The 12,565-nt window shown below is 44.9% G+C and overlaps 1 protein-coding gene across 1 annotated transcript in view; it reads right to left on the reverse strand.

Moving 5' to 3' along the window:
* Positions 1-12,565, reverse strand: part of MARCHF1 (membrane associated ring-CH-type finger 1) — a 248,870-nt gene that overhangs the window by 93,115 nt on the left and 143,190 nt on the right. Inside the window, exon 5 of the mRNA XM_033941799.1 lies at positions 4,718-4,898. Within this exon, the coding sequence (XP_033797690.1) occupies positions 4,718-4,898 (181 nt within the window). The remainder of the gene's footprint in view (positions 1-4,717; positions 4,899-12,565) is intronic.

The following is a 12,565-nucleotide window of genomic DNA, read 5'->3' on the forward strand; positions in this document are numbered from 1 at the left end:
CTTGAAAGTTCGTAGTAGACGCTACTGGGCGTAAACTCGAAATCCTGAAACAGGTCATTTTGGCTGTCTTTTGTCTGTAGTTGTGGACCAGCTCCCGGCGCTTCACAGGTGAATACTGAGCAAAAGTATTCGTTTAGTAGTTCTGCCTTGGTAGAATCAGATTCTGCAAAGTTTCCGTCTGATTGCCTGAGGCGTTCTATCCCATCTTTGTTTCTCTTCCTGTCGCTAATGTACCTGAAGAAGGATTTATCCCCTTTTTTAATGTTCCGTGCTAGATCTTCTTCTGTTTGGAGCTTAGCCTCTCTGACTGCTTTTTTGACAGCTTTAGATCTGACCAGATAGTCTTCTTTTGCCTCCCTCTTCCCAAGATGTTTGTAGGTGATAAATGCTTCTTTTTTCTTTTTAATGAGTTCCGAAATTTCCTTGTTGAACCATTGTGGTCTTTTGTTTCTCCGGCGTTTGCTTACTGTGATTCTGGTGGTTATGATATTATCCTTAGTGTATAGTGCTACCCCCCCTCCTAACTTGCCCTCTCTGTCCCGACGAAGTAGATTGTAGCCTGGTATAACCATATCCCACCCATGCGAGTCTGTGAACCAGGTCTCGGATATCGCTACTACGTCAAGGTTAGCATTCCTTATCTCTGTTTCTAGTTCCAGGATTTTGTTGCCCAAGCTGTGTGCGTTAACATACATAGCTCTCCAAACTTGTGAAGAGATGCCTGTCCCTGTTAGTATGGTTCCTATTTTTTTGTGTATACTATGGGTATTTACCTTAGGCTCAGAAGTGTGGGTGCTACTTGCTTCCCCAGGGTAGATCCTTGTTGTTTTGGAATGTGTGTATGTACCCTCCCCCAACTTACCTAGTTTAAAGCCTTCTGAAGTAGGCGTGCTAGTCGATGTCCAAATACTTTCTTGCATTTCTTGGTCAGGTGTAGTCCATCAGATCCCTGTAGTCCTTGTAGCGCCTCTCCGTGGTCTAGGAATCCAAAGTTCATCTCCAAACACCATTCGCGAAGCCACTCGTTGGTCCAATGGATTCGTTCTTCCCTGTCTCTGCCTTTGCCTCTTACTGGGAGAATTGACGAGAAGACTACCTGTGCTCCTGTCTGCTTCAGCTTCTTTCCCAGGGCTTCAAAGTCTTTAGGGATGCTGTCTGATGTGCTCCTGGCAGTATCGTTGGTACCTACATGAATAAGAAACATAGGGAAATGGTCAGTAGGTTTCAGAAGTTTGTCTAGACTGGTAGTGATGTCCCTGATCCTGGCTCCAGGGAGACAGCAGACCTCCCTTGATTGCAAATCTGATCTGCAAATTGGCCCTTCGGTGCCTCTTAGCATGGAGTCCCCGATGACCACCACTCTACGCTCCTTCCTAGGGGGTTGATCAGCGATTATTATAGCCGATGTTCTGTGTTTGGAATCCTCCTGAGCCCCTTCTGTTTCATCCTCGACAGTTCCTTCTTGAAGGACACGAAATCTGTTCTTCAGGGAGAGTTGTGGGGTTGGTGTAGAACTGTCCTGTTTGAGAGAAAAAGAAGAAGAAAGTGAGAATGTGGGGGGGGGGGTGTTTCTTCGCTTGCCAGTAGAGGAGGTTACCAGCTGCCAGGGACCGGCATCTCCAATCATTTCCTGTATTCCAATCATAGAATTTAGAGCTGTAGGTTTGGGAGTGCTAAGGATGGACTTGTCGTGGGTTCGTTCTGTGATGTGAGACAGTTCCTGGATGGCATCGTAGATGAAGGCCTCATCCTCCCTGATGCACCTCAAGCGTTTCATCTCCTCCCTGAGGCTCCGCAGTTCCTGCATAATGTCCTCGTCTACTTCTACCTGTCTCATCTCCTCTGTCTGCGTAGAGACTGTAGCGTACCGTGGGAGGGGGATGGCCTCGGTCAGCACTGAGACATCTGTCCTCCGCTCAGTGGCACTTTCTTCCTTCTGTGTAGAGTCCTTGGCCATCCCCCGGGTCTCTCCAGATACTGGAGTGTTGAACTTGATAGTAGTCTTGGCGCTCCGTGTTCTTCCTGCCATTTCCAAGTGTGAAAGCTTTAATGTTAAAAATAGAAATTTAAAGGATAAAAGTTGGGAGTGTGTCTGAGATTAAGACAGTGTCTGAATGTGAGAAGAGGAAAGAGAAGAGTGTGTTTGCCTGAGTGCTTGCTTGAGTGTGATAAAGGAGAGTATCTGCTTTCGTGTGAGAGAAGAGAGGAGTGTATCTGGTTAAAAGTGGAAGGGCTCTGTTTAGAGGCCCTTCTTGAGGCCCTTCGCAAAGGCGCTCTTTTGCCGCTCGCCTTCGCCGCGCGCCGTTGGCCCGCCTCCTTTTATGGAGGGGCCCGGGCGCCTACTGCTGATGCGTTGGGGGTGGGCGGAGCTACTCTCGCCGCTTCCCCGAGGTAAAATTTAAGGCTTTTGCCGCTCGCCTTGCCTTGCCCTGCTCACCACGCTGTGCTGAGACTCTCAATCGCCTCCCTCAGCCCTCGCCTGGCTTCCGCAGCAGTGGAGAACCGTCGGCTCGCCTCCTTTTATGGAGGGGCCCGGGCGCCTACTGCTGATACGTTGGGGGTGGGCGGAGCTACTCTCGCCGCTTCCCCGAGGTAAAATTTAAGGCTTTTGCCGCTCGCCTTGCCTTGCCCTGCTCACCACGCTGTGCTGAGACTCTCAATCGCCTCCCTCAGCCCTCGCCTGGCTTTTTCTCTTTCAGAAGTCCTATACATCTGTCCTATGCTTTCGTGGTCAGATATAGTCCTCCTTTCCAACATCTCGACTCCATGCATCCACCCCCCTTTGCATAAAGAAGTATATCCCTATACGTATTATGCCTGAGTCTATTCCCTTTCATCTTCATCCTATGCCCCCTCATTCCAGAGTTTCCTTTCAAAATATAATTGAATTAAAGAACAGTAGAGTGCTTATAATTTGGTATTTCTGGTGTTCCAAAGATCATCCTTGTGAGGAGTGGGATAGAACACGTCAATCTTGGGACAAACAAACCTTTATTTCTATAAATGCAAAATAAATACACATAAAATATAAATATAAATACATAAAATATAAATACATATAAAATAAAAACACATGGCTGGCACCTAGGAGGAACATTAATAAAATATTTTTTTTCATTTGGGGGGTATCAAAAATGATGGCAGGGGGTGTCAAAAAACAATGGGCCCCAGGTGTCATACCCTAGCATAGCAACATAGGAAATGATAGCAGATATAGACCTGAATGGCCCATTTAATCTGCCCATGATTAAACTGTCTTTCTTTGACATTTCTGGGATATAGACCAGTGGTCTCAAACTCAAACCCTTTGCAGGGCCACATTTTGGGATTTGTAGGTACTTGGAGGGCCTCAGAAAAAATAGTTAATGTCTTATTAAAGAAATGACAATTTTGCATGAGGTAAAACTCTTTATAGTTTATAAATCTTTCCTTTTGGCTAAGTCTTAATAATAATATTGTAATTTAAAGCTAAAGAGACATATGATCAAGAAACTGTTTTATTTTACTTTTGTAATTATGATAAACATAGCGAGGGCCTCAAAATAGTACCTGGCGGGCTGCATGTGGCCCCCCCGGGCCGCGAATTTAAGACCACTGATATAGACTGTAGAGGTCCACCCAGTACTGGAGTTGCCATTGAAGCCACCTGCAGGATACAGATCCCTAAAAGTCTTCCCAGTACAGTTCTCACGTTCCAAATTGCTAGTTTCTGTTGAAGCCCTCCCCAGCCAAACCTAAGCTGAACTGCCATATGCATGCAAGTCTGCCCAGTACCGGCCTTACCCCCTCTTTTACTAAGGTGTGCTAACTGATTAGCGTGCGCTAATCGAATTAGCGCACGCTAAATGCTAACGCGTCCATAGACTAACATGCACACGTTAGCGTTTAGCGCTCGCTAAATCGATTAGCACGCGCTAATCGGTTAGCGCACCTTAGTAAAAGAGGGCCTAAGTTTGTCACAGCTAGAGTCACCATCTAAGCAGCATTCAGCACTTCAAATACACATGCAACCTTTTAAGGCCGATGGGGACAAGGCAGATGGGGAGTCAGTAAAATGTTACAGCGCATAAGGGGAAGTTTAACTAGAAAATAGAGGTGGTAATTATTGGTGAAACTTCATGTAAGCATTATGTCCAGTTCCTGAGTCTTTTAAGTCCAAAAATCGAGAGAGGGAGAAAGAAAAGAAGCAATTTAGAGGAGGTTTACACAATTGTACAAAGTCTGACCCATAAGCCCTATGAAGCAAGACTTTATTCTCTGCCAATAGCACTACAGAAAAAGAGATAAAGATGAGATATAATAGCAACAATTATATCTCTCTATCACACAAGAGAAGCAATGCTTTTCAGTAGATCTGAAATTGGAAATGGGGAGAATTAGACACACCGCAAGGAAAGGATGCTGAAGTATAATTGTCCCCATAAAGCTGATTGCTAAACCACCAGGAATCGAATTCAAGAAAGAATAGGACTAGCTCTGATGATCCTAAGTGGTGGAGATGCGATGGCATAGCCAAGCTTAACTAGCGTCTACAATACTGCCGTAGTTAAAAGAAATTGTCAGACTGAACGACCCTTCTCTCTGCGATGTTAATCCCCATTTCTGTTTTCTCTTTGTCACAGTTCTCTGAACAATAACATCGTATATAACAGCTGCAGGTGTTCAAACTGCAAAATCGGTCCAACCCATGGATGTAACCGAATTACCCATAACATACCTTTCGAAGAGGCTTGATCTTGGTTTCCATTATAAAGTCGTACTTGCAGAGTTCACAGCAGCGCGTGTCTGAACTCTTTATCCACTGATGGAGACAGGCTTGATGCACAAAGCGCAAGGTCCCAGTGCAACGACATGGTGTGATGAGGGGGTTTTCGTCATCTCCCTCACAGTGACAGATCCTGACAGGAAGCACATTGACAGACGGTCAAGAAACGTTCCAATGAGTCAAGCAGAGCCATTCAGTTCTTTTCAAATCACATGAAACTTAATGGAGGAAGCGCAGTACACATTTTTGTTGACAGTATTTCTCTCAAAATTTCCACCATTTAGGTCACGTAAAGTCTTCTAGATACTGTAGAAAGGTTTGGTAAAATGGAGGTGATCTATACATTTATTTTCATATGCAGGCAAATAAAATTCAGTCTATGCACTATTCCATACATCAATAAACCACTGTACAACCTTATATCATTAGCATTTAATATTTGTACTATTAATTGGATCTTTGGCAGTGCATCCTTGGTCAAGCTACCACACTTGGGAGATTTTGCACTAGACCAATAGTATGACCAATTGGATACACTGCCGAAGATCCAATTAATAGTACAAATATTAAATGCTAATGATATAAGGTTGTACAGTGGTTTATTTGTTTAGAAATGTAAGGGCAAATTCTATAAAAAGCGCCCAAAAGTCAGGCGCCTAATTAGGCACTGTTCAACGCGATTCATTTAGAATTGGGTGCTCTTTAATGAATCACGCTGAGCGGAACCTATTTTGGAGGCGCCCAAGAAATAGGCCAGCTCTAGGCACAACTAAAAGTTAGGCGCCTAGTTGAGCGCTTAAGCACGCTTAAGAGCAGTGATTCTGCAACAAGGCGCCTAACATGTAGCCACGCCCGTAGCGCCTATTTTTTTTTAAAGGCCACCTAAATTTTTAGAGGCGCCTTGTTACAGAATCGCACTCTCTTGATAGGCGCCCATGTTTCAATCAGTGCTGTTTAAAAAGCTTAATTGAGCTGGTTATTCAATTTAGATAGGCGCCTATCTAGTTGGGCGCCTCTGAAATAGGTGCCTAACTTTAGGTGCTGGTTACAGAATTTGGGCCTTAGTGCTACCAAAAATATTCAGTGTCTATTCCATAAATATGCACATATTTGATGTACTGTGTATTTTCCATGTAGGCACACACTTGTGCGGATTTTGGGTAGAGCATGGACAGCATTCACATGTACACATAACTTATAGAATACTGTAAATTATCCCCCAAATTCTATAGATGGCACCATAAAATCTGCATACAAATTTGGGCACATGTATGATTTAATTAAATAACAAGCCAATTAGCACCAATAATTGGGCTGTAACAATCAATTATTGGCCGTGAAGGGGCATTTTGATGGAGGCGGGCCTGCCAGCTGGCTGGTAGGAAGATCCATCGGGCCATCAATAAAGGTTAGTGGGGGTTTCTGGGGAGGGATGGGGGGGTCCGCACGTGAGGGGTCATTGGGATATCTACGGTGGGAGGTGGGGGTTTCCAGCAGGAGGGATTAGGCACCCTTCTGCCGGCGATCTTCAAGTGGGGGTGGAGGTGTTCCAGTAGGAAGGATTGGGCACCCTCCAGCCGGTAATCTTCAGGGGGGTGGAGGGTATTCTGGCAGGAGGGATTGGGCACCCCCCAGCCGGCGATACTCAGGGGGGTGGAGGGTGTTCTGGCAGGAGGGATTGGGCACCCCCAAGATGGCAATACTCAGGGGCGTGGGGGGTGTTCTGGCAGGAGGGATTGGGCACCCCCCAGCCGGCGATACTCAGGGGGGTGGAGGGTGTTCTGGCAGGAGGGATTGGGCACCCCCAAGATGGCAATACTCAGGGGCGTGGGGGGTGTTCTGGCAGGAGGGATTGGGCACCCCCAAGCTGGCAATACTCAAGGGGGTGGGGGGTGTTCTGGCAGGAGGGATTGGGCACCCTCCAGCCGGTGATCTTCAGGGGGGTGGGGGGTATTCTGGCAGGAGGTATTGGGCACCCCCCAGCCGGTGATCCTCAGGGGGGTGGGGGGTGTTCTGGCAGGAGGGATTGGGCACCCTCCAGCTGGCAATCCAGATGAAAAGAGGCCCTAGGCTATTCCACTTATGAGGCCCTTTCACCTCCCATTTTCACCCCCGGCTGAATTTTGATGAGTCGCTGGCGCAGGCGCCGTGAGGAGTGACACAGAAGCATACCTCATGCCACCAGGACTCACGATATTTCAACAGCGCATGCGCGCTCTAGGATTATATTATTTATGATAGAATCATGAAAATATAAAATAAAGCACGTAATATACATTTTTAAAATATGCAAATTAAAACATATGTTAAGAACTTACTTAGAATTCCACGAAATGAAGATATTGTCACAAAAATTTTTTTCAATAGTCTACAAACACTTCACTAAAGTATTGAACCTACTGAACTCAAAAGGCGAGAATCAAATGATCGTTTATGCAATCCTAAAATAAGAATCTTTTCTAATAACATTATCATATGTTTCATATTATCGAAGCAACACGAATATAACCGAACGTCGGGATATCAATAGGTCTGTTCGTTTGTCTGTTCCAATCTATACCAATCTGCACTTTATTTATGCAAGAACAAACCAGAGCTTAGTAGCATAAGGCATGTCAATATTTGCCATAGTAATCAATGAACATATGAACTATACTTTGGTGCAATCTAGTATATACAAAGGAAGAGACCCAATGAGCCGAACGCGTTGATCTTAACCAATACATTTTTATGTTTGTTTATTAGTCATATGTGTAGAATTTCTCCTTATTTTCGGTTCAGTGTTTTAGTGTTCACTGTTTTTAGAATAGTGTAATTTTAATTTTGCTAACAATTTGAATGTAGGCCCCTCTTGATCATGAGGCCCTAGGCTGAAGCCTAGTTAGCCTATAGGAAAATCCGGCCCTGAATGGAGGTAGTAGGCATGCAAAGCTCTCTCATGCATATTCATTAGGAGCATTCTGAAATCCTGACCCATTGGCAGCTTGTGAGGGCTGGGAGAAAAGACCACTGCAGCAGATGAACTAAACTTATGTGACAAGATCAGAAATATCTTCCAGTGCTGTCCCCACAACAGAAGGTGACTAATCACTTTTCCATTCTTGATTATGTTTATTGCAGCTTCAGCTACTCTCCAGGCTGAGCAACAGCTGGGTTGACCAACTGCCTATGCTTCTTCTGGTTAGGCTGATTCATCCTAACTTTAATCCATTGCATATATCAGGCTTGTTCAAGTTCAGTCCTTCAGGGCTGTAAGCAGATCAGGTTTTCAGAATTTCCCGAATGAATATGCATGAGAGAGATCTATATACAGTGGATGTAGTGGGCATGCAAATCTTTCTCATGTATATTCATTAGGGACAACCTGGAAAAACTTGCCTGTTTGCAGCTCTCAAGGACTGAACTTGTACAACTTGGCTTAGATGGACCTGTAGTCCTGTGGTAGAATTATGGATCCATATGGACAAAGCCAGAGATGTGTCAATCTGACCAGCAGTAGAAACCTTAAAAAAATGAATCTATGCTTTTATTTATGAAATCACTAAACAAAACAGAAACTAGAAAATTTTAACAAGCTAAGCTCTTGATTTCCTTTTTTTTTTTAGGAAAGGATGCAAACTAGAGAATGACACGGTGGCGGTTTACCCGCGGCCACCGCATTTTAGCCGCGGGTCACCCGCCGAAAACGGGGAAGAAAACTAGCAGTCGCTGCGGCGACGGGGACAAGGCCATTCACCGCCCGCGGGGCGGTGAATGGTCTTGTCTCCGCAGTGAGGTATCAAGGATCGCGCGGTCCCCGCAGCCACCGCCCGCCCGCCCGTAGCATTTAGCCAGCTCCCTCCCTCCACCTCACCTTAAATTTCGAGTTTTCCGGCTTCCTTTTTTCCGAGCCGCACGTGTTAAAAAATCCGTGCACGCGCGGCTGCGCGAGTCAATCAATCTTCTCCTCTGACGCAACCGGAAACAGGAAGTTGCAGGAGAGGAGAAGTTTGATTGCCTCGCGCAGCCGCGCGTGCACGGATTTTTGAACACGTGCGGCTCGGAAAAAAGGAAGCCGGAAAACTCGAAATTTAAGGTGAGGTGGAGGGAGGGAGCTGGCTGAATGCACGGCTTTTTGAACGCGTGCGGCTAGGGAAAAAGGAAGCCGGCAAACTCGGAACGAATATAAGGTGAGGTGGAGGGAGGGTGGGAGCTGCTGGACCATTCTTCATTACTTTGCCATACTAATTCCATTCTATGTTAGGTGCCACGGACTCAGATTCGAGTCCTAGCGATGATGAGTTAAAGATCCCAAAAGAAGCCAACTTCTAAATCCAGTGGTTAGAGCTACACTACACTCCTTGTGACCCTGGGCAAGTCACTTAATCCCTATTGCTTCTGACACAATGGGCAGTTCCAAAGACCAAGACTGGCCAGTGTCAAAGACAGGATGCTGAGCTTGATAAACCCTTAGTCTCCACTGTTTTTAGTGATCAACAAAGTTCTATGTTTCTATAATCACCCTAATTCTGTTATCATTGGACTAGATATTCAAAATGATTTAAATGGCCAGGACAGGCTCCTGGCTGTTCAAATCATCTGTCCAGGGCTAACCAGGCATTTTCAATCTTCATGTTCAGCCCAAATGGTGTCACACAATTCAGCAAAAATACCCAATGTTGTTCCTCATAATTTAAATATTGCTCATAGAAGGAACAACATTGGGTATTTTTGCAAATGGAAGTTGGAGGGTTAATTCCCTTGAAACAGCCAATTGAGTGAAACATGAATTCATGCTGGGACACAAGATAGGTTGAATTTGTTTTGAATTTAAAAAGAAAAATGATCAATGAAGAATACTATAATGGCAAGAAAATATAATGATAAAACAGCAACTAATTTTGCCTATTTTTATATATTAAAAAAGTACTACATAAGGTGAATTGCTGTCTGTTGTTCTGCTGAGCACTGGCATTGAAACAGCAAAATGCATTTATTGCATACTTGTCCTCTGTCGGAAACATTATGGTGGTATATTAGTTGTGTTAATAAAAATTTATAAACAAAGCCCTGCCAGCTGAACATCTCTTTCTCTAGTTCAGCAGCAGGAACTTTGATTTATAAGAATGGAATACGCTAAATATTAGAGTACTAAGGCTTATATGGATGCTGCGGGGACGGTGACGGGGCGGTGAATGGGATGGCAGTGGCGGTGACGGGGCGGTGAAAGGGATGGCAGTGACGGTGACGGGGCGGTGAATGGAATGGCGGTGACGGGGCGGTGCAGAGGATGGTGGGCCGGGGACGGGGCGGTGACGGGGACAGATTTTTTCCCCGTGTCATTCTCTAATGCAAACCAGCAATACTAGGAATAAAAGTTCTCAGAATATTTTGTAAGCAGTTCACACTAGTAAGATTTCACTTTATGGTCTAAGTTGTTCAGTATTTCATTGATGAAGATTTTGAAGGCTTTGCCTATTTTTACAATCCTCAGCAACTCAGTACTGAGGTTATGATCGTTACCAAAATTCTGAGCCGACATCTTAGTGTCTCATGTAGGGTTACCAGAGATCCAGGAAAACCTGGACCTGTGCTCTTTTTAGAAGTCTATCTGGGTGCCCGCATGGTTTTTTAAAAATGGGGGAGTCTGTCTGAGTTTTGCAGCTCTCCCAACTCTCCCACTTACTTCCTCCCCAAGCCTTACTGCTGTAATTTAGTCTTAAGGCAGCCAGCAGCAGCAGCAGCAGCAGCAGCAGCAATGAAATGAGCCTGCGGCTCTGGATGCCACCTCTCTGCAGGTCCCAGTTACGTGGGAACAGGAAATTGCTGCAGAGAGGTGGCTTCCTAGGCAGGCCGACGGCAACACTAAAAGGGTCAGAGGATGGGAAGGGGAACAAGGAAATGGATGAAGTGTGGTAAAGATCATGTGTCCTCTTTTTTTGTCTTCACAAATATGGTAACCTTAGGTACATGTAAAGGATAAATATAGCACTAACAAGTGGCAAAAGAGTTGTTTGTTTGTTTGTTTTTTAAATGTTAGATAAGACTGTGATACAATTTTACTCCTGGTGTAATTCTGCGTAAAAAATTTTCAAAATTCTGTGTACAAAATTAGCAAGTTTGTCAAAATTTAAACAATATTTTTGCTAATTATTATTCATATCCCATTTAAAACATTTAAAATAAAATGTTTTTCTTCTACCTTTGTTGTCTGGATGGTTTTATTTTTCCATCATGTTGCTTCTACCTTCTCTTTTCTGCTTTCCTGTCATCTGCTAATTCTCCTTCAAGCAGCTGCTATCCATTTGTCTTTTCTCCTTTCTCCTATCTATTCCCTCACTACACCTGCCTTTGACATATTGATCATTCCTTTTTTAGCTCTTTTCTGCCTTTTGTTCACTTTTCAGCTACCTATCAAATTTCCATCTTTTCTCCCATTCCTCGTCTCATTCCTTCCTCAACCCTCCATTCCCTTTCATCTTCAACGTACCCTCTATTATCACATTTCTACCCTTTGTAATATCTATTCTCTCATCTGTTTCCTTGCCACTTTCTCCTCCCCCTCAGGATTCTACCATTCTCAGCGTCTTCCTTCCTCCACCCTTATTGCCCAACATGCTACCTCTTCCTTCCCTCCCCACCCTCATAGCCTGACATCTCCCTCTCTCTTCTCTCCTGCACTTTCCCCCATGGCCAGCATTTCTTCCACTCTTTTTCCTCACTCCCATTGCCAGACATCCCTCCATCACTCCATTCTGCTTCCAGATCCAACATCTCCCTTATTCACCCACTCCACCTCTTGTGTATCTTTCCCTTCCTTCCATCTGCCCCTATGTCCAACACCTCTCTCTATTCCTCCCTTGCATCCCTTCCCCATGCAGCATTTTCTCCCTTCCTCTCACAACCATATCCGGTATTTCTGTTTCTTTCCTACTGTCTACCATCTCTTGCTTCCTTGTGCCCTGTGTCAACCCTCTCTATCCCCCTCCCCTTCAATATTATGTGCAACATTTCACCCTCTCCCCACTCTATGCATGTCTCCCTCCCCTTCCCCTGTGCCAGCAGCTTTCCTTCCTCTCACCCCTTCCCTCCCCCGTGCCAACAAATTTTATTCTTCCCCTCCCCTGTACTCTCCCTAGTAAGGCTTGCTTCATCGGATCACGCTATCGGCAGCAATTTATGCACACTGCCTTCCACTCTCCCGGAAGCCTCCTCTGTGCTGTGGAGATACTGCTGGGTTAGAGGTAGGCAGCGAATAGGAATCACTCCTGATACTGTGACCCGATACCTGACACCGTCTCAGATTCTGTGCGGGAAATGGGAAATTCTGCATGACTGTGCAATTCTGTGCATTGCAGAGTCACACAGAATTCTGCAAGAACTATACAATGTGCACACAATATACTACAAAAAACATTTATTTATTTATTTTAAAAACTTATATCCCACACATCACAACAATCTATGCGGATTAGATGCCTTCAATGTCTTCAATCTTTAACCCTACTCCTCTGCCCTTCAACCCAGCCAGCTGATTAACTGTTCCCCTTAACTGCATCCATGACATCCTGTTTGTCTTTGGGAAGCAGAGCTGAGACTGTGATTTCATAATGCCTCATTCCACCAATAAGAGCCAACCTCATCAGTGATGTCACAATGGCTTGATTGTCCTGTATTCCTCTCTGCCCTCCAACCCAGCCCACTAATTAACCATTCCCCTTAACGGTATCCATGACATGGTGTTTGTCTGTCTTGGCTGTTTAGATTATAAGCTCTTTCGAGCAGGGACTGTTTTCTTCTTCTTTGTGACTCCGTGCAGCG

This window comes from Geotrypetes seraphini, chromosome 1 (assembly GCF_902459505.1).
Source record: "Geotrypetes seraphini chromosome 1, aGeoSer1.1, whole genome shotgun sequence".
NCBI lineage: Eukaryota > Metazoa > Chordata > Amphibia > Gymnophiona > Dermophiidae > Geotrypetes > Geotrypetes seraphini.